The 27,525-nt window shown below is 43.6% G+C and overlaps 1 protein-coding gene across 2 annotated transcripts in view; it reads right to left on the bottom strand.

Moving 5' to 3' along the window:
- Positions 1-27,525, bottom strand: part of LOC140463088 (microtubule-associated protein RP/EB family member 1-like) — an 85,486-nt gene that overhangs the window by 39,739 nt on the left and 18,222 nt on the right. The window contains exons 2-4 of one of the 2 annotated variants that reach the window (XM_072556797.1): positions 21,322-21,462; positions 3,797-3,942; positions 1,785-1,992 (exon numbers count right to left, since the gene is read on the bottom strand). In XM_072556797.1, coding sequence (XP_072412898.1) covers positions 1,785-1,992; positions 3,797-3,942; positions 21,322-21,442 — 475 coding nt within the window. In that variant the 5' untranslated portion in view covers positions 21,443-21,462. The remainder of the gene's footprint in view (positions 1-1,784; positions 1,993-3,796; positions 3,943-21,321; positions 21,463-27,525) is intronic. The other variant, XM_072556798.1, reaches the window with a different exon arrangement.

Below are 27,525 nucleotides of genomic sequence, written 5' to 3'. Positions count from 1 at the left end.
GAGGGATCTTGGTGTCCATGTACACAGATCTCTGAAAGTTGCCACCCAGGTAAATAGTGCAGTGAAGAAGGCATATGGCGTACTGGCTTTTATTGGTAGAGGAATTGAGTTCCGGAGTCCTGAGGTCATGCTGCAGTTGTATAAGACTCTGGTGCGGCCGCATCTGGAATATTGTGTGCAGTTTTGGTCGCCATACTATAGGAAGGATGTGGAGGCACTGGAACGGGTGCAGAGGAAGTTTACCAGGATGTTGCCTGGTATGGTAGGAAGATCCTATGAGGAAAGGCTGAGGCACTTGGGGTTGTTTTCATTGGAGAAAAGAAGGTTTAGGGGTGATTTGATAGAGGTGTACAAGATGATTAGGGGGTTAGATAGGGTTGACAGTGAGAACCTTTTTCCACGTATGGAGTCAGCTATTACAAGGGGGCATAGCTTTAAATTAAGGGGGGGTAGATATAGGACTGATGTTAGGGGTAGGTTCTTCACTCAGCGAGTCGTAAGTTCATGGAATGCCCTGCCAGTAGCAGTAGTGGACTCTCCCTCTTTATGGGTATTTAAGCGGGCATTGGATAGGTATATGGAGGATAGTGGGTTAGTGTAGGTTAGGTGGGCTTTGATCGGCGCAACATCGAGGGCTGAAGGGCCTGTACTGCGCTGTATTCTTCTATTCTATAAAAGCATACTTACTTCACCAATCTACTTGCAGCAGATATATCTGCTCATGACAGTAACAGTAGGAGTGATCAGCACACAGTGTTTGTGGACACAAATTTCAGTTTTCATATTGAAAATACTCTCCCTCATGTCACGTAGTACTAGATTAGGGGGAAAGGGGTGGTGGCTCTGTTACTTTCCCCTTTTTGATGCAGGCCCCTTTGTTCAAGGATGTATTTTTGAACGAGGGGTGACACAATCCAGACTCTCAAGCCCCAACAAGCGTTAGGTTTATGGCTTCTCAAAGGGCAAACTCTCCCCATCTGCCACTGATTGAATGCCAGTGGTGAAGGGATGAAGGCCCTTATGCAAGTCTTAAACTGTGCACACCACAGCCTTAATTAGCAAACGATAAGAAAACCCATCGATAAACATTCCCATTCTTGTTTTAATTAGGCAAACATATTGGGGTCCCCACCTGCAAACATCCTCCCAAAGAGAAGTCCCACCTTCTAAACTTGCTGCGGGATGCAGGGATCAAGTTCATGTCACCCATTGTGCATTGCATTGCTTGAAGCCTTTGGTATTTGACATTAAAGACGTAGGGGTGCTGTGACAAACTGTGACAATACAGAAATACTATATGTGCTAAAGCAACCAGAGAGCTAGAAGATTTATAGAATATATGATAATCTGCTTTCCCCTCTGTATAAAAGTTGATTAAGAAACAGACAGCAGAAGCTAGTCAGAGACAAATAGTTACACACAGTAAGCATTACTTGAAGCTCTCACTCCTGAGGAGTTAATGTAAATAAGAAACCTTAGGAATGACCAGGACAGGTGATTAAAATCTGCTTCCATGTAATGACTAGATTCTATCTTAACAGCAGATCTCCAATATATTGTTGCATGGAAAGACAGCTTACATTTTCACCTACTTATAAACAGAATACAAACCTCGGCTAGAAAACCAAAATATATGTTTACTTTATCTACCTCGAACCTTTGTCACAATTAAATCTGAATGTACGACTTCTGTCAACCAAATCAAAACTATAATTTTGAATACATTCACAAAGTACTTCCATACTATTTTATTAAAAATACTGAATACATGAATTAATACAAACCTGTGGTTCCTGTACTGAGTGTTTTCTTGGGTTTACTAAAACCTTGATCACCATGATTGGGTGGTGGACCTGCTTCCTGACCTTGCCGGGCAAGTATGGGATCATAATCTTTACCATCGTAGTTTGCATCAAAGAATTTCTTGAACCACTGAACAAACTCAAAATTGTCTTGAAATTTCCCTTTTACTAGTTTATCAACAGGGATAATCTGAAAAACAAGAAAGGTGGCATCCAATGTGACTTTTTAAAAAACTAACCTAGCCTTTTTTTAATAGGTAGAATGGATCAGAAACTGTACAGAGTCAGCACAATTGAACAAAATGCACTGAATTCCTTGTTTTTGAAGTAAACAGTATAAAACTAATATATTTCCATTTTTAAGACAAAGTAAACAAACAACTGTATTCGTACAAACATACTGAACATTAAACTATCCAGAGAAAGGTATTAAAAGGGTGATCAAAAGCAGTGAGTCATAGAGATGTACTGCATGGAAACAGACCCTTCGGTCCAACCCATTCATGCCGACCAGATATCCCAACTCAATCTAGTCCCACCTGCCAGCACCCAGCCCATATCCCTCCAAACCCTTCCTATTCATATACCCATCCAAATGCCTCTTAAATGCTGCAATTGTACCAGCCTCCACCACTTCCTCTGGCAGCTCATTCCATACACATACCACACTGTGTGGAACAGTTGCCCCTTAGGTCTCTTTTATACCTTTCCCCTCTCACCCTAAACCTATGCCCTCTAGTTCTGGACTCCCCCATCCCAGGGAAAAGACTTTGTCTATTTACCCTATCCATGCCCCTCATAATTTTGTAAACTTCTATAACGTCACCCCTCAGCCTCTGATGCTCCAGGGAAAACAGCCCCAATCCTGTCAGCCTCTCCCTATAGCTAAAATCCTCCAACCCTGGCAACATCCTTGTAAATCTTTTCTGAACCCTTTCAAGTTTCACAACATCTTTCCGATAGTAAGGAGACCTGAATTGCACACAATATCCCAACAGTGGTCTAATCAATGTCCTCCTCAGCCGCAACATGACCTCCCAACTCCTGTACTTTGAGGAGGATCATAAAGAAATTGAGAGAGGCAGCAAAAAGCACAACTACCACTGATGGCAGTAAGCAAGGGATCAGTGGATCATTGGCCAACGAGACCGTGAACCAGAGAATCTAGAAAGGAATTTAAAGAGGTAGAATTAGTTGCCTATTTTCACAGGACAAACCAAGGGGTTAAATTGAAAAAGACCATAATTCTAAATTGGTGGACTGGAAGCTAATGTCAGCCACCAAGAAGAGAAGGGATAGTGAGCAGGGCTTGACGTAGGAAAGTATATTTGCAGAGTTTTGGTTGAATGGAAGCACAAGAGACAAATATGAAGGTGCAAACTACAAGAATAAGCATTTCAGCATGGGACAGGTTATAGCATTTGTTGAGACAGATAGCAGAAATGGAAGTAGGCAGTCATCATGATTGCACTAAGGTCAGGGAGGGCATTGGAAGTTCATCTCAGAGTCATATCATAAAGAGTGGTGGCAAGTAATTTAGGTTAACCCAAGGCCATGGCTGAGATTGGTACTTAAATCTACAAAGCTAAAGAAAGATTAAAGTTTATTGATTTTGCCCATTGCTAACTGGATGAAATCACAGTTAATCAAAGACTTGATATCTTACATGCAGTCTGGCAGGGCAGATACAGGTTGAGGGTTTGTGAGGGGACAAAGTTGAGAAACAGATGAAAAAAACCCACAAAATTGCATTTGAATGCTGCTTTGCAGTTTGTAACTGTGATCAATTATTTTTGAAATATTAATTTTCAAATAAGTCTGTTCAAGGAAGATATTTATGAACCATTGTTAATTGTTGTGGCAAATATTATTTCCATGTATCTGTCACAGCAGAGATCACAGAAATAAAAATAGGTTATTTCATTCTGGCAATACAACAAACCGCAAAATGACCAAACAACTGGAGTGCAAGGAAATTGTAATGTAAAACTTACTTTGTCGACACCCATTCTCTTGAAGGCTGCTTGTAAAAGTTTAAAATTGTGAATATATTCATGTTCCAGTTTAGCTTGAAATTTCACTTTTTTAAGTCCAACGCAACCAGGGAAAAGCATGTCCATAAACTGACAATATGCAGTACCTTCAAAACAAAAATTTGACAGATTTAGTTTTAAATTAATGTTGCGGTATAGCTCCAGCACATCCGATTGTTTAATTCTGTTCCTTGAAAAATAATTAACTTCCACATACAACTATCATTGATCAGATACCAGGGCAATGGAAAAGGGAAAATATGTCATTGAAAACCAGTAGGGGGGAGAAAATGTGATCCTTTAATCATCTCTTCAGTTTTACACGCTCTGATATACACACATTTTTGTTTGGAGTGGCTGGATGATGAGCAATCTCAAAGTGAATTTTTTCCCCACTCCCCCATCAATTAACTGAATTAAAGATCCGAAATGCGAGAAAGAATCCAATATGTACAGTTTACAATAGTGTTCACTTTGAGTTGAGTTTCTTGTTCAAAAACTATGCTTTAAATACCTTGAAACAATTCAGCAGAAAAATAAGCACAACTTACATGATCAGAACTTATGCCAGTATCATCTTTAGAGGGCCAAGATATTTCTTCACCCATAAGGCAATCTCCACTGCCTTTCCTCAAATATCAGTAGACCCTGATGATTTTTAACTATGAAACTGGAGCTATTTGCAAGTGCTGACTTCAGAGCGATAGGCAAAGGACGACAGCCCATAAGCCAGAGGGCAAGTCATGTCTCTGCTTGTCTGTGCTCATGGCCAGTTCAGTAAATTGCCAATACAACAGGGTGCATTAACACTGTCGGGCAAGTTGAGTTACAGACATGATCAGTGGGGTTAGAATCACCGAGTGAGCAGTGGGTGTGATAGACAGTGACAAGGACCAGGTTGCAACTGACCTGTCTTCCCTTTCCTCCTTGTCCCTGCCGATAAAAACATACACACAAAGCAGGCTGGGAATGAAGGAAAACCAGGCGGAAAAGACAACTCACTTTCAAGTTCCATTTTTAGGTGAATTTCACTGAGGCTAGCATGATGTATGCCACAATAATGCTGAACCAATACAAGTCTTAGTTAAGCTCGATTCCTTCACTCAGACTGGTTCCCACACCCTTCCCTAGTAATCAGGACATGGAGCCTAAACATTTTCTCTCTAGCTCTACTTCTTCGCCAAAAAGGTGAAAAGAAAGAAAAACTTTTATTTTAAAGTTAGCTCTGCTGCTTGGCATTTAACTGTCATTTTTATTAGATACTAATTTAAATGAGAACTTATTGCTTTGGAACGGTTTATTCTCCCTTTCCCTGATCTTGACAATTATTTCTAGGATATTATTTGTGTCTTCCAGAGTGAAGACAGATTCAAAATTTAATTCAATTCACCAGCAATTCTATTTTCCATAATTAATATCCTCAAACACTCTCTCCAGAGGATCAACAATCATGTGTTTTTTTTTTCATTTTTAAAAGGCTGTAAAAGCTCATACTGGTTCCATATTTATAATTAATTGTCAAGCTAAATTTTCCTTTTTTGGTACACTTTACATTTTGCCCATTCTTCTAACTTGGTACTACTCTTAGCAGAACTATTTTTTCTTGCAATTTGTTATCTTTAACCTCCTTAATAGCCATGAATGTGTTGCTTCCCTGGAGTCTTTCTCACTAGAATGTATCCCAATGAAGTGATATGAAAATTACTTTAAATGTCTGCGACCACATATCTTGACTGACTTATTCTTTAACGTAATTCCTCAATTTACTTAACCTAACTCAGCCTTCACACACTCAGAACTGCTCTTGTTTAAGTTTAAAAACACTCATCTTACTTTCTACACTTCTGCTGCTCAAACTGAATGCACATGTCAATCATTTTAGGATCATCTTTACTAGGAGGTACTCAATTAATTGCACCTTACCAGATCTTGAATACCTGCTTCTGGTTGACTCTTGAGAATTTTAAAATTCAAGTTTATATTTTCTCTCAACTTTTCCTTTGCTGTCACTGCCCACACTCCATCATCATTATCATCTCCTATACATTGAAAATTCAATTCCATGCTGTAGTATTAGTCTTTGTAGACCAGATCACTAAATGGATATTTGCCTAGAACTCCAAGCCATTTATGAGATTGTGGGAGAAAACGCTTTCCCTCTTCCAATCTATTACCTGATCATCAACATGGTTAGTCAACACAAGTCAGATTAAATCTAGAACTTACCCCATTTTTAGGGCCATAAAACTTAAGATATCAGAGCAGAACTAGGCCATTTAACCCATTGAGTCTGCTCCACCATTTGATCATGGTTAATAAATTTTTCAACTCCTGCCTTCTCCCCATAACCTTTGATCCGCTTACAAATTAAGAACTTCTCTTAAAACATCAGCAGCGACTTGGCCTGCGCAGTCTTCTGCAGCAAGGAGTTCCACAGACTCAAAACCTTCTGGTTGAAGGAATTTCTCATCTCAGTTCTAAAACATCATCCCTTCACTTTGAGGTTTTGCCCTTGGGTCCTAGTCTTTCCCACAAACATAACTACCTTCACCATGTTCACTCTATCCAGGCCTCTCAGTAATCTGTAAGTTTTACTCCTCTCATCCTTTCCAAACTCCATCGAGTACAGACCCAAAGTCCTCAACCACTCATGAGTCATATTGCACAGAAACAGACCCTTCAGTCCACCTCATCCATGTCAACCAGACATTCCAATCTGACCTAGCCCCAATTGCCAGCATTTGGCCAATATCCCTCTTTACCCTTCCTATTCATGTACCCATCCAGATGCCTTTCAAACATTGTCAATGTACTCCTCTCCAAGACTTACTCTGGCAGCTCATTCCATCACGCACTACCATCTGCATGAAAAAGTTACCCTTCAGATCCATTTTAAAACTTTCCCCCTCACCTTAAACCTATGCCTCCAGTTTTGGAGGCACACCCCCTCGGAAAAATCCTTGCTTATTCAGCCTATCCATGCCCTCATGATTTTATAAACTTCTATAGGTCACCCCCCAGCCTCCAACAAACCATGGAAAAAAGCTCAAGACTACTCAGTTTCTCCCTATAACACAAAGCCTCCATTTCCAACAATATTGCAAATTTAACAACATTCTTTCTATCGAAAGTCGACCAAAAGTATATGCAATATTTTAACAGTGGCCTCACCCATGTCCTGTACAGTCACAATGAGTACAGGACTTTAGGATGTCACAATGTTTTGAACAATGAAGGCAAGCATGCTAAATGCCTTCTTCACCACCCAGTCTACCTTTGAGTCCACTTTCAAGGAACTGCACCTGCACCAATATGTCTCTTTATTCGGCAATACTCCCCAAGACCCTACCATTGACTGTATAAGTCTTGCCTGGTTTGCCTCACCAAAACGCAACACCTCACATTTATCTAAATTAAACACCATCTGCCATGTCTCAGCCCATTGGTCCATCTGATCATAGTCCCATTGTACTCTGCAATAATCTTCCTCACTGACCACCACACCATCTCCAAACTTACTAACCATGCTTCCTATATTCATATCCAAATTATTTAAATATATAACAAAAAGCAGTGCACTCAGCACAAATCCTTAGGGCACATCGCTGGTCACAGTCCTCCAATCCAAAAACCAACCCTCCATCATCACCCTGTCTCCTACCTTCAAGCCAATTTTGTATCCATTTGGGGAGCTCTACCTGGCTCACCTTACTAATCAATCAATCAGTCTACCATGCAGAACCTTTTCAAACACTTTGCTGAAGGCCATATCAGCAACGTCTACTGCCCTGCCTTCAATGTTCTTTATCATCTCTTCAAAAAAATTCAAATCAAATTAGTGAGACATGATTTCCCATGCAGAAAGCCATGTTGACTATCTCTAATCAGTCCTTGCCTTTCCAAATGCATGTAAATCCTGTCTCTCAGAATTCTCTCCAATAACTTACCCACCACTGAAGACAGACTCATTGGTGTATTGTTCCCTGGTTTTTCCTTACAGCCTTTTTTAAATAATATAACCACAATAGCCAGCCTCCAATCTTCTGGCACCTCACCCATGAGTGTCAATGATACAAATATCTCAACAAAGAGCCCAGCAATTTCTTCCCCAGAACTTTGTGGGAAGCCAGGGAATAAAAACTGATCAGGTTCCTGGGATATATTTACCTTTATGCATTTTAAAGACTTCCAGCACCTCCTCTTCTGTAATAAGAACTCTTTTCAAGACAACTATTTATCCAAGCTCCCTAGCTTCCATATCCTTCTCAACAGTACATATTAACGTGAAATATTCATTTAGTATCTTACTCATCTCCTGTAGTTCCACATGTAATGGCCATGCTGACCGTCAAGGTGCCCTAATCTAGAACATAGAAAAAAAAAGCGCAGTACAGGCCCTTCGGCCCTCGATATTGTGCCGACCGAAGCCTACCTAACCTACACTAGCCCAATAACCTCCATATGCTTGTCCAATGCCCGCTTAAATGACCATAAAGAGGGAGAGTCCACCACTGATACTGGCAGGGCATTCCATGAACTCTCAACCCGCTGAGTAAAAAATCTACCCCTAACATCTGTCCTATACCAACCTCCCCTTAATTAAAACTGTGTCCCCAAGTAACAGCTGACTTCATTAGCGGAAAAAGGTTCTCATTGTCAACCCTATCTAAACCCTAATCATCTTGTACACCTCTATCAAATCTCCCCTAAACTTTCTTTTGTCCAATGAGAAAAGTCCCAAGTGCCTCAGCCTTTCTTCATACGATCTTCCTACCATGCCAGGCCACATCCTGGTAAACCTCTTCTGCACTCGTTCCAATGCCTCCACATCCTTCCTATAATATGGCGACCAAAACTGCACACAATACTCCAGATGAGGCCGCACCAGAGTCTTATACAACTGCAACATGACCTCAGGACTCCAGAACTCAATTCCTCTACTAATAAAGCCCAGTACGCCATATGCCTTCTTCACAGCACTATTTACCTGGGTGGCAACTTTCAGAGATCTGTGTACATGGACACCAAGATCCCTCTGCTCATCCACACTACCAAGTAGCCTACCATTAGCCCAGTAATCCATCTTCTTGTTACTCCTACCAAAGTGAATGACTTCACACTTAGCTACATTGAATTCCATTTGCCACCTTACTGCCCAGCTCTGCAACTTATCTATATCCTGCTGTAACCTGCCACATCCTTCTTCGCTGTCCACAACTCCACCGACTTTCGTGTCATCCGCAAACTTGCTCACTCAGCCTTCAAGCCCCTCCTCCAGGTCATTTATAAAAATGACAAACAGCAATGGTCCCAAAACAGATCCTTGTGGAACACCGCTAGTAACTGCGCTCCAAGATGAACCTATACCAACTACTACCCTCTGTCTCCTTCCAGCCAGCCAATTCCTAATCCAAACCTCTAATGCACCCTCAATGCCATATCTCCATAGTTTTTGCATTAGCCTGCCATACCTTATCGAACGCCTTGCTAAAATCCATATACACCACATCTACTGCTTTACCCTCGTCCACTTCCTTAGTCACCTTCTCAAAGAATTCAATAAGGTTTGTGAGGCACGATCTGCCCTTTACAAAACCATGCTGACTATCCTTGATCACATTATTCCTATCCAGATGTTCATAAATCCTATCCCTTACAATTCTCTCTAAGACTTTGCCCACAACAGAAGTGAGACTCACTGGCCTATAGTTACTCGGGCTATCCCTGCTCCCCTTCTTGAACAAGGGGATCACATTCGCTATCCTCTAGTCTTCTGGCACTATTCCCGTAGACAACGACGACATAAAAATCAAGGCCAATGGCTCTGCTATCTCCTCCCTTGCTTCCCAGAGGATCCTAGGATAAATGCCATCAGGCCCAGGGGACTTATCTATTTTCATCCTTTCCAAAATTTCCAACACCTCTTCCCTACATACCTCAAAGCCGTCCATTCTAATTAATTGTGACTCAGTATTCACATCGGCAACAATGTCCTGTGCCTGAGTGAATACTGACGAAAAGTATTCATTCAGTGTCTCTTCAGCCTCCACACGCAACTTCCCACTACTATCCTTGACTGGACCGATACCTACCCTAGTCATCCTTTTCTTCCTGACATACCTATAGAAAGCCTTTGGGTTTTCCCTAATCCTACCAACTAAGGACCTTTCATGTCCCCTTCTCGCTGCTCTTAGCTCTCTCTTTAGATCCTTCCTGGCTACCTTATAACTCTCAATCGCCCCAACTGAACCGTCACGCCTCATCTTTACATAGGCCGCCCTCTTCCCTTTCACAAGGGATTCCAATTCCTTATTAAACCACGGCTCCCTCACAAGACCCTTTACTCCCTGCCTGACTGGTACATACTTATCAAGGACACCCATTAGCTGTTCCTTGAACAATCTCCACATATCATTTGTGTTCTTCCCTTGAAGCCTATTTTTCCAATCCACACATCCTAAGTCATGCCTCACCGCATCATAATTTCCCTGCCCCCAGCTATAACTGTTGCCCTGCAGTGCACACTTATCCCTCTCCATCACTAGAGTAAAAGTCACCGAGTTGTGGTCACTGCCCCCGAAGTGCTCACCTACCTCCAAGTCTAACACCTGGCCTGTTTCATTACCTAGAACCAAATACAGTATATCCAACCTCTTGTTGGCCTGTCTACATATTGTGTCAGGAAACCCTCCTGCACACATTGGACAAACACCGACCCATCTAACGAACTCGAGCTATAGCTTTCCCAGTCAATATCTGGGAAGTTAAAAGTCCCCCATAACAACCACCCTGCTACTTTCACTCTTCTCCTGAATCATTCTCGCAATACTTTCCTCTACTTCTCTCAGACTATTAGGAGGCCTGTAGAAAACTCCTAATAGGGTGACCTCATCTTACCTAATTCTAACCTCCGCCCAAACTACCTCAGATGGCAAGTCTTCCTCCATCACCCTTTCTACTGCTGTAATACTATCCTTGACAAGCAATGTTACACCTCCATCTTTTACCCCCATCTCTGACCCTAATAAATCTCTGCCTAGTTACTCTTGTGCCCTTAAAGTACTTATAGAATCTCTTCAGATTCTCCTTAACTATTTGCCAAAGCTATTTCACATCCTATTTTTGCCCTCTTGAATTCTCTAAGTGTATTTCTACTGCCTTTATACTCCCCTACGGATTCACTCAATCCCAGGTAAGGGTACTACCCACCTCCATAACCAGCGCTCCTCAAAAATTCCAGAAGATTCCTCCAGCCTCTGGAACTGCTCGGATACCATTAGCCATGCGGCTGGTGCAGCTGCCAACCCCATGCTGATTGATGATGTCACTTCTGCCCCCATCATGGCCACTCCCACAGCCACTTTCGCCCCTCACAATTCCTCATGCATCACATGTGATATCACTCACGCCCCTCACATCATCGCTGATGTCACATGCTCAGTGTCTTCCGCCACCCCTACTGCTGTGTCTGCCAACACTTCCGCCCCCACCTGCATTCTGCTGACAGGCCCCCCACAGGTCCCACTGTCACCATTTCCAGCCCCCAGAACCCTGAGGGGAACACCAACCCTGTTCATGACTCCACCCCCATTCCCTCCACCATCACACCCACTCCAGTTACTAGCTCCACCCCCACTCCCAGCTCCACACCCACACCAGATCCCAGCTCCCAGCCCTGCTGAGTTTTCACCATCCCTCCAGACCTCCCCCTCACTGAGGACAAACGATTAGTCCTCAGGAAAGGACTCACCTTCATCTCCCTCCGTCCACGCATCAATGAATTTAATACACGTCGTGACGTCGAACACTTCTTCCGCCGCCTCCGAGCTTACTTTCACAATCAGGACTCCCGCCCACCTCCAACACACTGCATCCACCTGGACGCCCGCGCTGTCCTATTACTTGCCCTCTACCTCTTCATTTCCAACTGCTGCCGGGACATTAACTGCCTCAACCTGTCTACCCCACTCCAACCTCTCACCCTCAACGTGCAGCCCTCCAATCCCTCTGCTCCAATCCCAACCTCACCATCAAGCCAGCAGATAAAGGGGGAGCAGTGGTAGTCTGGCGCACTGACCTCTACACCGCTGAAGCCAAACGCCAACTTGAGGACACCTCTTCCTGCCGCCCCCTCGACCTTGACCCCACCCCCATCACCAAACCATCATCTCCCAGACCATACAGAACCTCATCACCTCAGGAGATCTCCCACCCACAGCTTCCAACCTCATAGTCCGGGAACCCCGCACTGCCCGGTTCTACCTCCTTCCCAAGATCCACAAGCCTGACCACCCTGGCCGACACATTGTCTCAGCATGCTCCTGCCCCACTGAACTCATCGCTACCGACTTTGACACTGTCCTATCCCCCCCTAGTCCAGAAACTCCCCACATACGTTCGAGACAGCACCCACACCTTCCACCTCCTCCAAGACTTCCGTTTCCCTGGCCCCCAACGCCTCATCTTCACCATGGATATCCAATCCCTCTACACCTCCATCCGCCATGACCAGGGCCTCCGTTTCTTCCTCTCCCGACATCCCCAACAGTACCCTTCCACCGACACTCATTCGTTTGGCCGAACTGGTCCTCACCCTTAATTTCTCCTTCGAATCCTCCCACTTCCTCCAGACCAAAGGGGTAGCCATTGGCACACTTATGGGCACCAGCTATGCCTGTCTCTTTGTTGGCTACGTAAAGCAGTCGATCTTCCGTAATTACACCAGCACCACTCCCCACCTCTTCCTCCGCTACATTGATGACTGCATTGGCGCTAGGAGGTTGAGCAATTCATAATTCATCAACTTCACCAACACATTTCACCCTGACCTTAAATTTACCTGGACCATCTCTGACACCTCCCTCCCCTTCCTGGACCTCTCCATCTCCATTAATGACGACCGACTTGACACTGACATTTTTTTACAAACCCACCGACTCCCACAGCTACCTGGATTACACCTCTTCCCACCCTACCTCTTGCAAAAATGCCATCTCGTATTCCCAATTCCTCCGCCTCCGCCGTATCTGCTCCTAGGAGGACCAATTCCACCACAGAACACACCACATGGCCCCCTTCTTTAAAGACCACAATTTCCCTTCCCATGTGGTTAAAGATGCCTTCCAACGCATCTCGTCCACATCTCGCACCTCCGCCCTCAGACCCCACCCCTCCAACTGTAACAAGGACAGAATGCCCTGGTGCTCACCTTCCACCCTACCAACCTTCGCATAAACCAAATCATCCGCCAACATTTCTGCCACCTCCAAAAAGACCCCACCATCAGGGATATATTTCTTTCCCCACCCCTTTCCACCTTCCGCAAAGACCGTTCCCTCGGTGACTACCTGGTCAGGTCCACGCCCCCATACAACTCACCCTCCCCATCCTGGCATCTTCCCCTGCCACCGCAAGAATTACAAAACCTGCACCCACACCTCCTCCCTCACCTCCATCCAAGGCCCTAAAGGAGCCTTCCACATCCAAAGTTTTACCTGCACATCCACCAATATCATTTATTGTATCCGTTGCTCCCAACGCGGTCTCCTCTACATTGGGGAGACTGGACGCCTCCGAGCAGAGCGCTTTAGGGAACATCTCTGGGACACCTGCACCAATCAACCACACCGCCCTGTGGCCCAACATTTCAATTCCCCCTCCCACTCTGCCGAGGACATGGAGGTCCTGGGCCTCCTTCACCGCCGCTCCCTCACCAGACGCCTGGAGGAAGAACGCCTCATCTTCTGCCTTGGAACACTTCAACCCCAGGGCATCAATGTGGACTTCAACAGGTTCCTCATTTCCTCTTCCCCCGCCTCATCCTAGTTTCAAACTTCCCGCTCAGCACTGTCCCCATGACTTGTCCTACCTGCCTATCTTCTTTTCCACTTATCCACTCCACCCTCCTCCCTGATCTATTATCTTCATTTCCCCCCCCCCCCCCCCCCAACTCACCTATTATACTCTATGCTACTTTCTCCCCAGTCCCACCCTCCTCTAGTTTATCTCTCCACCCTTCAGGCTCACTGCCTTTATTCGTGATGAAGGGCTTTTGCCTGAAACGTTGATTTTACTGCTCCTTGGATGCTGCCTGAAGTGCTGTGCTCTTCCAGCACCACTAATCCAGAATCTGGTTTCCAGCATCTGCAGTCATTGTTTTTACCTACCTCAGTCACTTGCCCTACCAGTTTCCCTCAATGGAAGATCACTGTCTAGTAGACATTTCTCTCGGAGGTATATCCACATATTGAATAAGAAAGTTTTCTTGTAAACACAAATTCCTCCCCATCCAAACACTTAATAGTATGGCAATCCCAGTTTACGTTTAGACAGTTAAAATCCCCAATTATTACAACCTGATAATTCTTACAGATATCTGCAATCTTCTTACTTATTTGCTCCTTAATTTCTCATTACTGGAAGGGGGAGGAGGGTGGGGCACTATTACACATTGGAGATCTCAGTTCTACCCAGATAACTTCACTGGATGATTTCCCAGGAATATTCACCCTAAGTACAGCCATAATGTTATCCCTAACCAATACTGACATTCCCCCTCCTCGCTTGCCTTCCATTCTATACTTCCTATAGCTTCTATACACCAGAACATTAGGTTGCCAGTCATATCCATCCCTGCGCCATGTTTCTGTAATAGCTATGATATGCCAGTCCAACCATGTCCTAAGTTTATCTACCTTACCTGTCAAGCCTCAAAGTAAATGCTGTTCACTTAAAATTTCAGTCTTAATTTATCAAACTTACCTTGTTCTCTACCAAGCTCTTGTCTGCCTTTACTATTTGACTTGCTCCTCTTATCTACCGTACCAGCCTCTAACAAAAGGATACTGCTCCCCTTTCTATTAGGTGCAATCCAATCTCTTGCACAAGTCATTTCTACACCTGAAGAATCTCAATGGTTTAAAGATGGGAATCCTTGACCCTGCACCAGCTCCTCAGCCAAGCACTCATCTGCTATATCCTCCTGCTCCCACTAACACGTGGCACCAGTAATGGTGCAGATATTACTAACCTCGAGGACCTACTTTTTAAAACCCTCCTGTCTAGGTTCCTAGATTACCTCTGTAGAAACTTATTCCTAACCCACCTATGTTGCTGATATCAACATGCACAATGACCTCCAGCTGGTCACTCTCCCGTTTCAGAATATGCTGCACCCTGAGACATCCTTGACCTTGGCACCAGGAAGGCCAGGCTTGGAGGCTAAGGTTTGATCAAAAAGGATTCCTGCAGGCATAGCAACCCAAAAGAATTATGTTAAACAGATAGATGTTAGCTATGAACAATGGCACTTTCCGGCAAACTGGTTCAAGTCTGGAAGATACCTTATGTTCAAGCAGGGAGCAGATGTTGAATGGTAATTGAGGACTTAGGAAGAGACAATCAATGGAATCATAGTTGAAGGGGAAAGAAACCTACACTGCTGTCCGCCCCAGCAGTAACCTGCACAGCTGCTGCCTTCTTTGTCTGGTTTCAAGTATGTCTGGACATCAGATTCATTCTAAGAAAACTAAACAAACAGAAATTCACAGCTGACCATGGAGAAACCTATGTGTGGGAGCTCACAGTAGGAGAGCAGCTAAGTAGCTTTTAAAAGTGTAACCTTACAGGTTTTAAGTTTGCTTGTTGAGCTGGAAGATTTGTTCTCAGACATTTCGTCACCATGCTGGGTAACATAATCAGTCATCCTCCATTTGAAGCACTGCTGAATTGTCCTGCTTTCTATCTGGGTGCCTTGGTTTGTTGTGGTGGATGACATCACTTCCAGTTCCTTTTCTGAGAGGTTGGTAAATGAGGTCCAAATCGATAAGTTTGTTGATGGAGTTGCGGTTTGAATGCCAAAGCCTCTAGGAATAACCATTGTCTATTCTGTCCCAATCGAATTGGTGTCTCTCGTTGTCTGTGAGACAGGATACTAGTGATTGTTGGTTTTATCTTTTGGTGGCTAGTTGGTGCTCTTGCATTCTGATGGTTAGTTTCCTGCCAGTCTGTCCGATATCATGTTTGTTGTAGTCCTTTGCAGGGTACTTTGTATATGACATTCGTTCTGCTGGTTGTTGGTAGAGGGTCCTTTACTTTCGTCGAGTGTTGTTTCAGTGTGTTGGTCGGTTTCTGGGCTACCGTGATGCCAAGGGGCTGGAGTAGTCTGGTCATCATCCAAGATATCTTTAACGTATGGGAGTGTGGCTAGAGTGTTTGGGCATGTTGTGTCTTCTTGTTTAGTTTGTTGTGTAAGAATTGGCAGACTATGCTTATTGGGTACCATTGTTCTTGAATACCTTGTATTAGGTGTTTTTCTTTGGTATCTCATAGTGCCTGGGTGCTGCAGTGTGTTGTGGCCAGTTTAAATATATCCTGAGACCCCATTTACCAACTTCTCAGAAAAAGAACTGCAAGTGAAATCAACCACCACAACTGAACAAGACACACAAACAGAAAGTAGGACAATACACCAGCACTTCATAGACTCACTGATGTTATCTAGCATGGAGACAAAATGTCAGAGAACAAATCTTCCAGCTCAACAAGCAAACTTATAACCTGGACCACAATCTGAGCTACAAATCTTCACAAAAATGTAACCTTACTGTTTTTCTTTTGTAAATCTAAAATGGTGAGTAGAGTAGTAATTTTTTGATCATATATTGTTATTGCGATCTGTCTTGATTTTGTGGGCGGCACGGTGGCTGAGTGGTTAGCACTGCTGCCTCACAGAGCCAGAGACCTGGGTTCATTTCCCACCTCAGGCGACTGTGTGGAGTTTGCACATTCTCCCAGTGTCTGCGTGGGTTTCCTCCAGGTGCTCTGGTTCCCTCCCACAGTCCAAAAATGTGCAGGTTAGGTGAATTGGCCATGCTAAATTGCCCGTAGTGTTAGGTGCAGGGGTAAATGTAGGGGTCTGGGTGGGTGCGCTTCGGTGGGTTGGTGTGGACTTGTTGGGCTGAAGGGTCTGTTTCCACATAAGTAATCTAATCTAAAAAAATTAAAAATACAAAAATGTAGGTACTAAGCTGGCTTGGAGCAGTATTTTTAGTGCAGTAAGACTGTGCTATTTTCTAGGTCTATAGATTGTTAAGGTGCAAAGATAGCTTTTGGAGTGACATGCTCTTCATTTTGGATGTGGGAGATTAGGGAGAGATTCCATGTTACTGATGATTATGTCTGTAGGAAATATGTTTGGTTGCGAATCCTATCTGATTGTAAGGATTAGTTGGAGTGGCAGTTATAGGCAATGAGGAATTTACAGGAGCTGCGGTAATGGATAGCAGTTGCAGAGAGGGAGATAAACCAAAGATACAGTCAGGTAGATGGGTGACCACCAAAAAAAGTAGGACAGGGAGATAGATTGTGGAGGAGTCTCCTGTGGTCATCCCAGTCTCAAAATAGTATGCTGTTTTCAAAAATGTAGGGGAGTCTCAGGGGAATGTATCACTGACAGACAAGTCTCTGGAACCGAGACTGGCCCCACTATCACAATCGGTACACCAGGTTCCAAGCAATCAATTGTAATAGGAAACTCTCTAGTTAGAGGCACAGGCAGATGATTCTGCGGCCAACAGCGAGACATCAGAATGGTGTATTGCCTACTAGAGCCAGGATCAAAGATCTCTTGGAGAGGGTGATGAATATTCTCAAAAGGGGAGAGGTACCAGCAGGAGGTCATTGTACATACTGGAACCAATGACATAGGAAGAGAAAAGTACAAGATTCTGATAAGAGAACATAGGAAGTTAGGCAGGAATTTAAAAAGGACGCCCTCAAAAGGTAGTAATATCTGGATTAGTCCCACTGCCATGAGCAGTGCACAAACTAATACAGGAGGTGGGTGGAATCCAGGGAGATAGTAAGAGATCAGACAGACTGGTACAGTTGGGAAAAGGAGTAAGCCAAACAAGGCAGGCAGGAACAAAGTAGAGGACAAAGCAGACTGATAAATTTAACTGCATACTTTACCTAACAGGTAAAGCAGACAAACTCAAGGCATGGTTAGGAACATGGGACTGGAATACCACAACAATTACAGAGGTGTGGCTCAGGGATTAACAGGGCTGGGAAGTTAATGGTCTAGGGTATAGATGCTATCGGAAGGATCAAAACAGGGCCAAGAAAGGAAGGGCAGTGGCGTTTTTGGTAAGGGATAACATTATGGCGAAAGATACTTAGGGAGGATATTCCTGGGAATATGAGAGAATGTGAGGACTGGGAATATGTCCAGGCAGTTATTTGGGTGGAACTGAGAAATAAGAAAAGGACGATCACCTTATTAGAATGGTACGATAGACTCCCCTAGTAGTCAGCAGGAAATTGAGAAACAAACTTATAAGGAGATGTTATCTGTAAGAATAACAGGGGTGTTATGGACAGAATTTTAACTTTCTAAACATAGACTGGGACTGCCATAGTGTTAAGGGTTTAGATGGAGAGGAATTTAAGTGTGTACAAGAAACATTTCTGACTTGATATGTGGATGTACTACTACAGAAGGTGCAAAAGTTCACCCACTCTTGGGAAATAAGGCAGGGCAGCTGACTGAGCTCACTTGAGGAGTACTTTGGGGCAAGTGACCATAATTCTATTAGTTCTAAGAGCGCAATGGAAAAGGAAAGACTAGTTGTAAAAGTTAAAGTTCTAAATTGGAGGAAGGTCAACTTTGATGGTATTAGGCAAGAACATTCAAGAGTTGATTAGGTGCAGATGATCACAGGTAAAAGGGGCATCTGGAAAAGGGGGCATCTGGAAAAGGGGAAACCTTCAAAAGTGAGAGAATGAGTGTCTAGAGACAGCATGTTCCTTTAGGGTGAAGGACAAGGCTGGTAGATGTTGAGAATGCTGGATGACTAGAGAAATTGAGGTTTTGGTCAAGAAGAAGAAGAAGGAGGAAGCATGTGCCAAGTAAAGACAGCAGAGATTGAGTGAATGCTTAGAAATGTATAAAAGCAGGAGGAGTAGACTGTAGAGGGAAATCAAGAGGGCAAAAAGGAGACACAAGATAGCTTGGGCAAATAGAGTGAATGTATTTGTAGAATACCTTTGTATTCTCCTTAAGGATAAAAGGGTAACTAGGGAAGTTTAGAGCCCTTCAAAGATCAGCAAGACTGCCTATATGTGGAACTGCAGGAAATGGGAAAGATACTAAACAAGTATTATGATCAGTATTAACTGTGAAGAAGCATACAGAAGGTAATGTGGGGAACACGACGTTTTGAAAAATGTCCATATTACAGACATCTGATGCTGGACATCTTAAAACACAATGGTGAATAAGTCCCAATGACCTGATCAGGTGTACGCTAGAACTCTGCGGGAAGCTAGCAAAGTGATTGCTGGGCACCTTGCTTATAGCCATAGGTGAGGGGCTGGAAGATTGGAGGTTGGCTAATGTGGTGCCACCATTTAGGAAAGGTGCTGAGGAAAAGCCATGGAACTACAGACCAGTGAGCCAGATATCGGTGATGGACGAGTTGGAGGGAATCTGGAAGGACCTTTATTTGGAAAGGCAAAGACTGATTAGGAATAGTCAACATGGCGTTGTGCATGGGAAATCATGTCTGACTAATGATTTGAGTTTTTTGAAGAAGTAACAAAGAGGATTGATGAGGGCAGAGCAGTGGGCATGATCTACATGGACTGCAGTAAGGCGTTCGACAAGGCTCTTAATGGTAGACTGGTTAGCAAGGTTTGATCACATGGAATACAGGGAGAACTAGACACTTGGATGCAGAACTGGCTGGAAGATATGGCAGAGGGTTGTTTTTCAGACTGGAGGCCTGTGACACAAGGATCGGTGTTGTGTCCACTTCACTAATATTAATGATTTAGATGCGGACATAGGAGGTATGGTTAGTAAATGTGCAGGTGACATCAAAATTGGAGGTGTAGCGGAAGAAGATTACCTCAGAGTACAACGGCACCTTGATCAGGTGGGCCACTGGGCCAAGGATTGGCAGATGACGTTTAATATAGATGAATGTGAGGTGTTGCCCCAGCCTATTCAGCCTCTCCCTATAGCTCAACCCTCCAACCCTGGCAACATCCTTGGAAATCTCTTCTGAACCCTTTCAAGTTTCACAACATCTTTCTGATAGGAAGCAGAGCAGGACTTATATACACTTAATCGAAAGGTCTTGCGGAGCATTGCTGAACAAAAGACCTTGGAGTGCAGGTTCATAGCTCCTTGAAAGTGTAGTTGCAGGTAGACAGGGTATGAAAGCTGAATTTGGTATGCTGTCCTTTATTAGTCAGAGCATGGAGACAGGAGTTGGGAGTCATATTAAATTAGATTAGATTAGATTACTTACAGTGTGGAAACAGGCCCTTCGGCCCAACAAGTCCACACCGCCCCGCCGAAGCGCAACCCACCCATACCCCTACATCGACCCCTTCACCTAACACTACGGGCAATTTAGCATGGCCAATTCACCTGACCTGCACATCTTTGGACTGTGGGAGGAAACCGGAGCACCCGGAGGAAACCCACGCAAACACGGGGAGAACGTGCAAACTCCACAGTCAGTTGCCTGAGGCGGGAATTGAACCCGGGTCTCTGGTGCTGTGAGGCAGCAGTGCTAACCACTGTGCCACCATGCCGCCAGTAATTGTGGCTGTACAGGACATTGGTTAGGCTACTGTTGAAATATTGCGCTCAATTCTGGTCTTTTTGCTATCTGAAAGATGTTGTGAGACTTGAAAGGGATCAGAAAAGATTTACAAGGATGTTGCCAGGGTTGGAGGGTTGAGCTATAGGGAGAGGCTGAATAGGCTGGGGTTACATTCCCTGGAACATCAGAAGTGGAAGAGTGATATTACAGAGATTTATAAAATCATGAGGGGCGTGGATAGGGTAAACAGACAAGGTCTTTTCCATGAGATGAGGGAGCACAAAACGAGAGGGCAAAGGTTTAAATTGAGAGTGGAAAGACTTAAAAAGGAACTAAGGAACAATGTTTAAATGCAGGGGGTGGTGCTTGCATGGAATGAGCTGCCAAAGGAAGTGGAGGAGGCTGGTACAATTACAAAATTTAAAAGGCAACTGGATGAGTAGATGAATAGAAACGGGTTAGAGGTACATGGGCCAAATGCTTGCAAATGAGAAGAGATATATATTTAGGATGTTTGGTGAGCATGGACGAGTTGGACCAAAAAGGTCTGTTTTCATAATGTACAGCTGTATGACTCTTACTACTACTCTTACTACCACATGCTTTAAATTTTGGAGTCATGAGTGACTGATGAATGCTTAAGTTGACTTGATGTGTGGAAATGGACAGAAAGAAACAAGGGGGCAAGCAAGAAACTAAAAAGTGTTCATCTTGATGCGCGAGGGTAGGGAAAATAGGGATCACTGTAATTACAGAGAACTTTGCTCATACCCTAAGTTTCAAATACACACACACACATCACCCCACCCTTTCACAGCCCATACAATCGATAACATACCTACAATTTCATTATAGTTATATAACAATTACCTGAGCACAACTGTTCAATCTTGGAGTAGGCCAACTGAAGGGAATCATTAATCCATGCCAACATCTCATGCCGACTTAGGTTCTCACTGGTTACAGATGTAGAATAAACATTCACCGCCATTTTCTTTTAATCCTGGAAAGCTGAAGAAGTTTTAAATTACCTACACAATTGTGACAAACTGCAATATCCAATCATACATTACATTTCTTTGTGAGTCAGCGTTGTAGACTGAAAAGATGAAAGTTGCCCTGCCGCACAGATCTTAAAAATTTGAACTCTACACATTAGTACATCTTCAAACATGTCATTTGAAAAAGGTTCTCCTCCTTAAAAGAAAACAAAAAATATAGTTTCTACAACTTCCATTGCTTACCATTTTAAGTCATAATCAGTCAAATATTTGCATTTTGATAAAATCTGAGCATATTTAACAGCCAGGATTATTAGAGAGAGAGAGAGAGAGAGAGAGAGAGAGAGAAAGAGAGAGAGAGGAAAGAGAGAGAGAGGAAAGAGAGAGAGAGGAAAGAGAGAGAGTGGAGAGAGAGAGAGTGGAGAGAGAGAGAGTGGAGAGAGAGAGTGGAGAGAGAGAGAGTGGAGAGAGAGAGAGTGGAGAGAGAGAGAGAGAGAGAGAGTGGAGAGAGAGAGAGAGAGAGAGTGTGTGTGTGGAGAGAGAGAGTGGAGAGAGAGAGAGAGAGAGTGGAGAGAGAGAGAGAGAGAGTGGAGAGAGAGAGAGAGAGTGGAGAGAGAGAGAGTGGAGAGAGAGAGAGTGGAGAGAGAGAGAGAGAGAGAGAGAGAGAGAGAGAGAGAGAGAGAGAGAGAGAGAGTGAGTGGAGAGAGAGAGGAAAGAGAGAGAGAGGAAAGAGAGAGAGAGGAAAGAGAGAGAGAGGAAAGAGAGAGAGTGGAGAGAGAGAGAGAGAGAGAGAGAGAGAGAGAGTGTGGAGAGAGAGAGAGTGTGGAGAGAGAGAGAGTGTGGAGAGAGAGAGAGTGTGGAGAGAGAGAGAGAGTGTGGAGAGAGAGAGAGTGTGGAGAGAGAGAGAGTGTGGAGAGAGAGAGTGGAGAGAGAGAGAGAGTGGAGAGAGAGAGAGAGTGGAGAGAGAGAGAGAGTGGAGAGAGAGAGAGAGTGGAGAGAGAGAGAGAGTGGAGAGAGAGAGAGAGAGAGTGAGAGAGAGTGGAGAGAGTGGAGAGAGAGAGAGAGAGTGGAGTGAGAGAGAGAGTGGAGTGAGAGAGAGAGTGGAGTGAGAGAGAGAGTGGAGTGAGAGAGAGAGTGGAGTGAGAGAGAGAGTGGAGTGAGAGAGAGAGTGGAGTGAGAGAGAGAGTGGAGTGAGAGAGAGAGTGGAGTGAGAGAGAGAGTGGAGTGAGAGAGAGAGTGGAGTGAGAGAGAGAGTGGAGTGAGAGAGAGAGTGGAGTGAGAGAGAAAAAAAAAATCAGCATTACTGGAAACATCAGCAAAGAAAAAGTTAACACTATGTATGACTGGACATGCGAGTTTAGTGGTACTAAACTGTTACCTGATTTACTATCAGGTCTTGATTATAAATTAAAAAATACAATTTCTATCAGAGGAACAGAAGAAAATGTTTCTAGTTGTATTCATAGGATGTCAGTCTTGTGTTCTTTCTTCCATAAAAGGACAAGTTCCAGTCCCCTGCTTTTTCCACATTGCCCTGTAAATGTATATATCCAATTTCTAATTGAATCTGTTTCCACTATCCTCAAAGGTAATGCAATCCACATTAGACCTTGATCTTTAGGGAAAATAAATTCTCATCACTCTCTGGTTCTTTTGAATTCTCTTAGCCAGGAACAGACCTTATTTTGCAGAGATCCCCCAACTTATTTGGATGCTCCTCGGTTTCTAGATTTTCACCTTTTAAATGTGCAAATTTTTTTGAAGTCAACAATGAATAACCTGCATTGAAATCCATCTTTCACGGTGATAATCTGACTGGGTATAAACGTATCTTGATTAGATTAGATTCCCTAGTGTAGAAACAGGCCCTTCGGCCCAACCAGACCGCACCGACCCTCCGAAGAGTAACCCACCCAGACCCATTTCCCTCTGACTAATGCACCTAACACTATGGACAATTTAGCATGGCTAATTCACCTGACCTGCACATCTTTGGACTGTGGGAAGAAACCCACGCAGACACAGGGAGAATGCGCAAACTCCACACACAGTCATCCAAGGCTGGAATTGAACCTTGGATCCTGGTGCTGTGAGGCTTCAGTGCTAACCACTGAGCCACTGCGCCATCCCAAATTGAGGATGCCCGTATGGGCCATCCTCAATTTGGGGCGGCATGGTGGCTACCTCACTAATTCTTCTGTCAAAGCCAAACATGTAAACACAACTGTCTTCTTAACATTCTCAGCTCCAAGAACACCACCAACTTCTTTATTCTCTCCAAAGTGTCTTCTGATCCCCGGCATGAATCTTGTAAGTTTGATCTGTACAGTACTCATACAGTACATATCTCAACCCAATTAGTCTCACCTGCCAGCAACCGGCCCATATCCCTCCAAACCCTTCCTATTCATATACCCATCCAAATGCCTCTTAAATGTTGCAATTGTACCAGCCTCCACCACTTCCTCTGGCAGCTCCTTCCATACACGTATCACCGCCTGAGTGAAAAGGTTGCCACTAAAGGTCTCTTTTATATCCTTCCCCTCTCACCCTAAACCTATGCCTTCTAGTTCTGGACTCCCTGACACCAGGGAAAAGACTTTGCCTATTTACCCTATCCATGCCCCTCCTAATTTTGTAAATCTCTATAATCTTGTCGGAACCCTTTCAAGTTTCACAACATCTTTCCGATAGGAAGGAGACCAGAAGTGAACGCAATATTTCAACAGCAGCCTAACCAATGTCATGTACAGCCGCAACATGACCTCCCAACTCCAGTACTCCATGCTCTGACCAATAAAGGAAGCTTACCAAACACCTTCTTCACTATCCTATCTACCTGTGACTCCACTTTCAAGGAGCTATGATCCTGCACTCCAAGGTCCCTTTGTTCAGCAACACTCCCTAGGACCTTACCATTAAGTGTACAAGTCCTGCTCAGATTTGCTTTCCCAAAATGCAGTACCGTGCATTTATCGGAATTAAACTCTACCTGCCACTTCTTAGCCCACTGGCCCATCTGGTCAAGATCCTATTGTGATCGGAGGTAACCCTCTTCACCTGTCATCTGCAAACTTACTAACTGTACCTCTTATGCTCGCATCTAAATCATTTATGTAAATGACAAAAAGTAGAGGACTCAGCACCGATCTTTGTGGCACTCCACTGGTCACAGGCCTCCAGTCTGAAAAACAACCCTCCACCACCACCCTCTGTCTTCTACCTTTGAGCCAGTTCTGTATCCAAATGGCTAGTTCTCCCTGTATTCCATGAGATCTAACCTCGCGAACCAGTCTCCCGGGAACCTTGTTGAACGCCTCACTGAAGTCCAGATAGATCACATCTACCGCTCTGCTCTCATCAATCCTCTTTGTTACTTCTTCAAAAATCTTAATCAAGTTTGAGAGACATGATTTCCCACACACAAAGCCAGGTTGACTATCTCTAATCAGTCCTGGTCTTTCCGAATACAAGTACATCCTGTCCCTCAGGATTCCCTCCAACAACTTGCCCACCACCGAGGTCAGGCTCACTGGTCTATAGTTCCCCGGCTTGTCCTTACCACCTTTCTTAAACAGTGGCACCACGTTAGCCAACCTCCAGTCTTCCGGTACCTCACTTGTGACTATCGATGATACAAATATCTCAGCAAGAGACCCAGCAATCACTTCTCTAGCTTCCCAGTGTTCGAGGGGACACCTGAACCTAGGGATTTATCCAACTTTACATATTTCAAGGCATCCAGCACTACCTCCTCTGTAATTGGCGACATCTTGCAAGATGTCACCATCGATTTCCCTACAGTCTATCTTCTATATCTTTTTTCACAGTAAATATTCATGCAAAATACTCATTTAGTATCTCCCCCATTTTCTGCGCCTCCACACAAAGGCCGCCTTGTGGATCTTTGATGGGCCCTATTCTCTCCCTAGTTACCCTTTTGTTCTTAAAGTATTTATAAAATCCGATTGGATTCTCCTTAATTCTATTTGCCAAAACTATCTCATGCCCCCTTTTGCCCTCTTAAGTATACTCCTATTTCCTTTATACTTTAAGGATTCACTCAATCTATCCTGTCTATACCTGACATTTGGTTTCTTCTTTTTCTTAACCAAACCCTCAATGTCTTTAGTCATCCAACATTCCCTATACCTCCCAGTCTTTCTTTTCGCCCTAACAGGAAAAACCTTTCTCTGGACTCTCGTTATCTCACTTCTGAAGGCTTCCCATTTTCCAGCCGTCCCTTTACTTATTCACTTCAAGGTTTTGCCACCCTATGAGATAATGGTAGTTAAAACTGGATACAATACTCTCACTGAGGTCTACTCAGTGATTTACTTTGGCATTACATAACATCTTTATCACACTTTATGCTTCAGGTTATAAAATCCAGTACACCAAATGCTTTTTGTAACAGGCTTATTTATAGACTATTTAGTGCAAATACACATGGTTTTGAATTGATGTTGGAAATTTCAACTACAATGCATTGCAATGATTTAAGATTTACCAGAATAATTCATACCACAATGCTGTGGCAACATGTTAACAAATGAGAGAGAGAGAGAGAGAGAGAGAGAGAGAGAGAGAGAGAGAGAGAGAGAGAGAGAGAGAGAGAGACCCACAAGATTGCCTGTGGACACAACTAAATGTTCGCCAATTTGTTAATAATATCAAGCAATAGAGCAGGTAACTACGTGACCTCATCAAAATATACTGTATGCTCAGATCAAGAATAAAGGCTTCAAAACAAGTAAGTCTATTGAATAAATGGAGATTAAACAGAAGTACATACTCTTTGGAATACCAATTACTTTATTCTGAAAAATAAATTCCTGAGGTCAACATTGAGCCTTGGGATAGAAGAAACCATGCTAATTTTTGAAGGACAAAATGTTGCACAATTAAGGATAACATCTCAATGGTTGAAATATTTAATAAAATCAACTTTGGAATTCATGGTTAATTTCCACATTGGAGCTCAGAACTCAAAAATGTAATTCTAAGATGAATCTATTTAGATTTGATACACAGTCAGTCTTTCTATAAAAGATGATTTCCAAATGTTTTGACTTTGTCATATGCATTTGTTTTTATCCTTTCATGGGGAAGAGGCATTGCTGGCTAATTGAGTACTTATTGACCATCCCCAATTGCTCAAGTGGAGCCAGAGGACATTTTGACAGTCAACCATATCGTTGTGGGTCAGACTACATAAAGATGACAGATTTTCCCTCCTTAAAAGAACATTAGTGAGCCAGATAGATTTTTAGGACAAATACTACTGCATTAGTTTTTTTATCCAGATTCATTAATTAAACTTAAATGCCACTATCTAAGCCTATCTAATGCCCTACGCCAAACTATCTTTAGTTGCTTCAACGACTTTCCTTGCATCATACGATCCGAAGTGGGGATGCTCGCCAATGATTGTACAATGTTCAGCACAATTTGTGACAACTCAGGTATTGAAGCAGACCATGTTCAAATGCAACAAGACTGGATAATATCCAAGCATGGGCTAAAAAGTGGCAAGTAACATTCAGACCACACAAATGTCAGTCAATGATTCATTGATGAACAACAATCTAAGCAGATTAGGTGGCATGGTGGCTCAGTGATTAGCACTGCTGCCTCACAGCACCAGGCACCTGGGTTTAATTCCAACCTCGGGCGACTGTCTGTGTGGATTCTGCACATTCTCCCAGTGTCTGCGTGGGTTTCCTCCGGGTGCTCCAGTTTTCTCCCACGGTCCAAAGATATGCAGGTTCAGTGGATAGCCATAATAAATTGCCCATAGTATTCAGGGATGTGTAGGTTAGGTGTATTAGTCAGGGGTAAATATAGGGTAGGGGTAATGAGTCTGAGTGGGTTACTCTTCGGAGGGTCGGTGTGAACTTGTTGGGCCAAAGGGCCAGTTTCCACACTGTCGGGATTCTATAAATTCTATGAAGAACCACCCTTTAACAATCAATCAATCAATCAGGTGATTCACTGAGTGTTATGCCATTATCAACATCCTGGAAGTCATTATGACTAGTAACTGAACTGGAATTGCCACATGAATAGAGTG

Source organism: Chiloscyllium punctatum, chromosome 37, assembly GCF_047496795.1.
Source record: "Chiloscyllium punctatum isolate Juve2018m chromosome 37, sChiPun1.3, whole genome shotgun sequence".
Classification (NCBI taxonomy): Eukaryota; Metazoa; Chordata; class Chondrichthyes; order Orectolobiformes; family Hemiscylliidae; genus Chiloscyllium; species Chiloscyllium punctatum.
The sequence above is the reverse complement of the archived record's forward strand: the minus strand, read 5'-3'. Positions and strand labels throughout refer to the sequence as shown.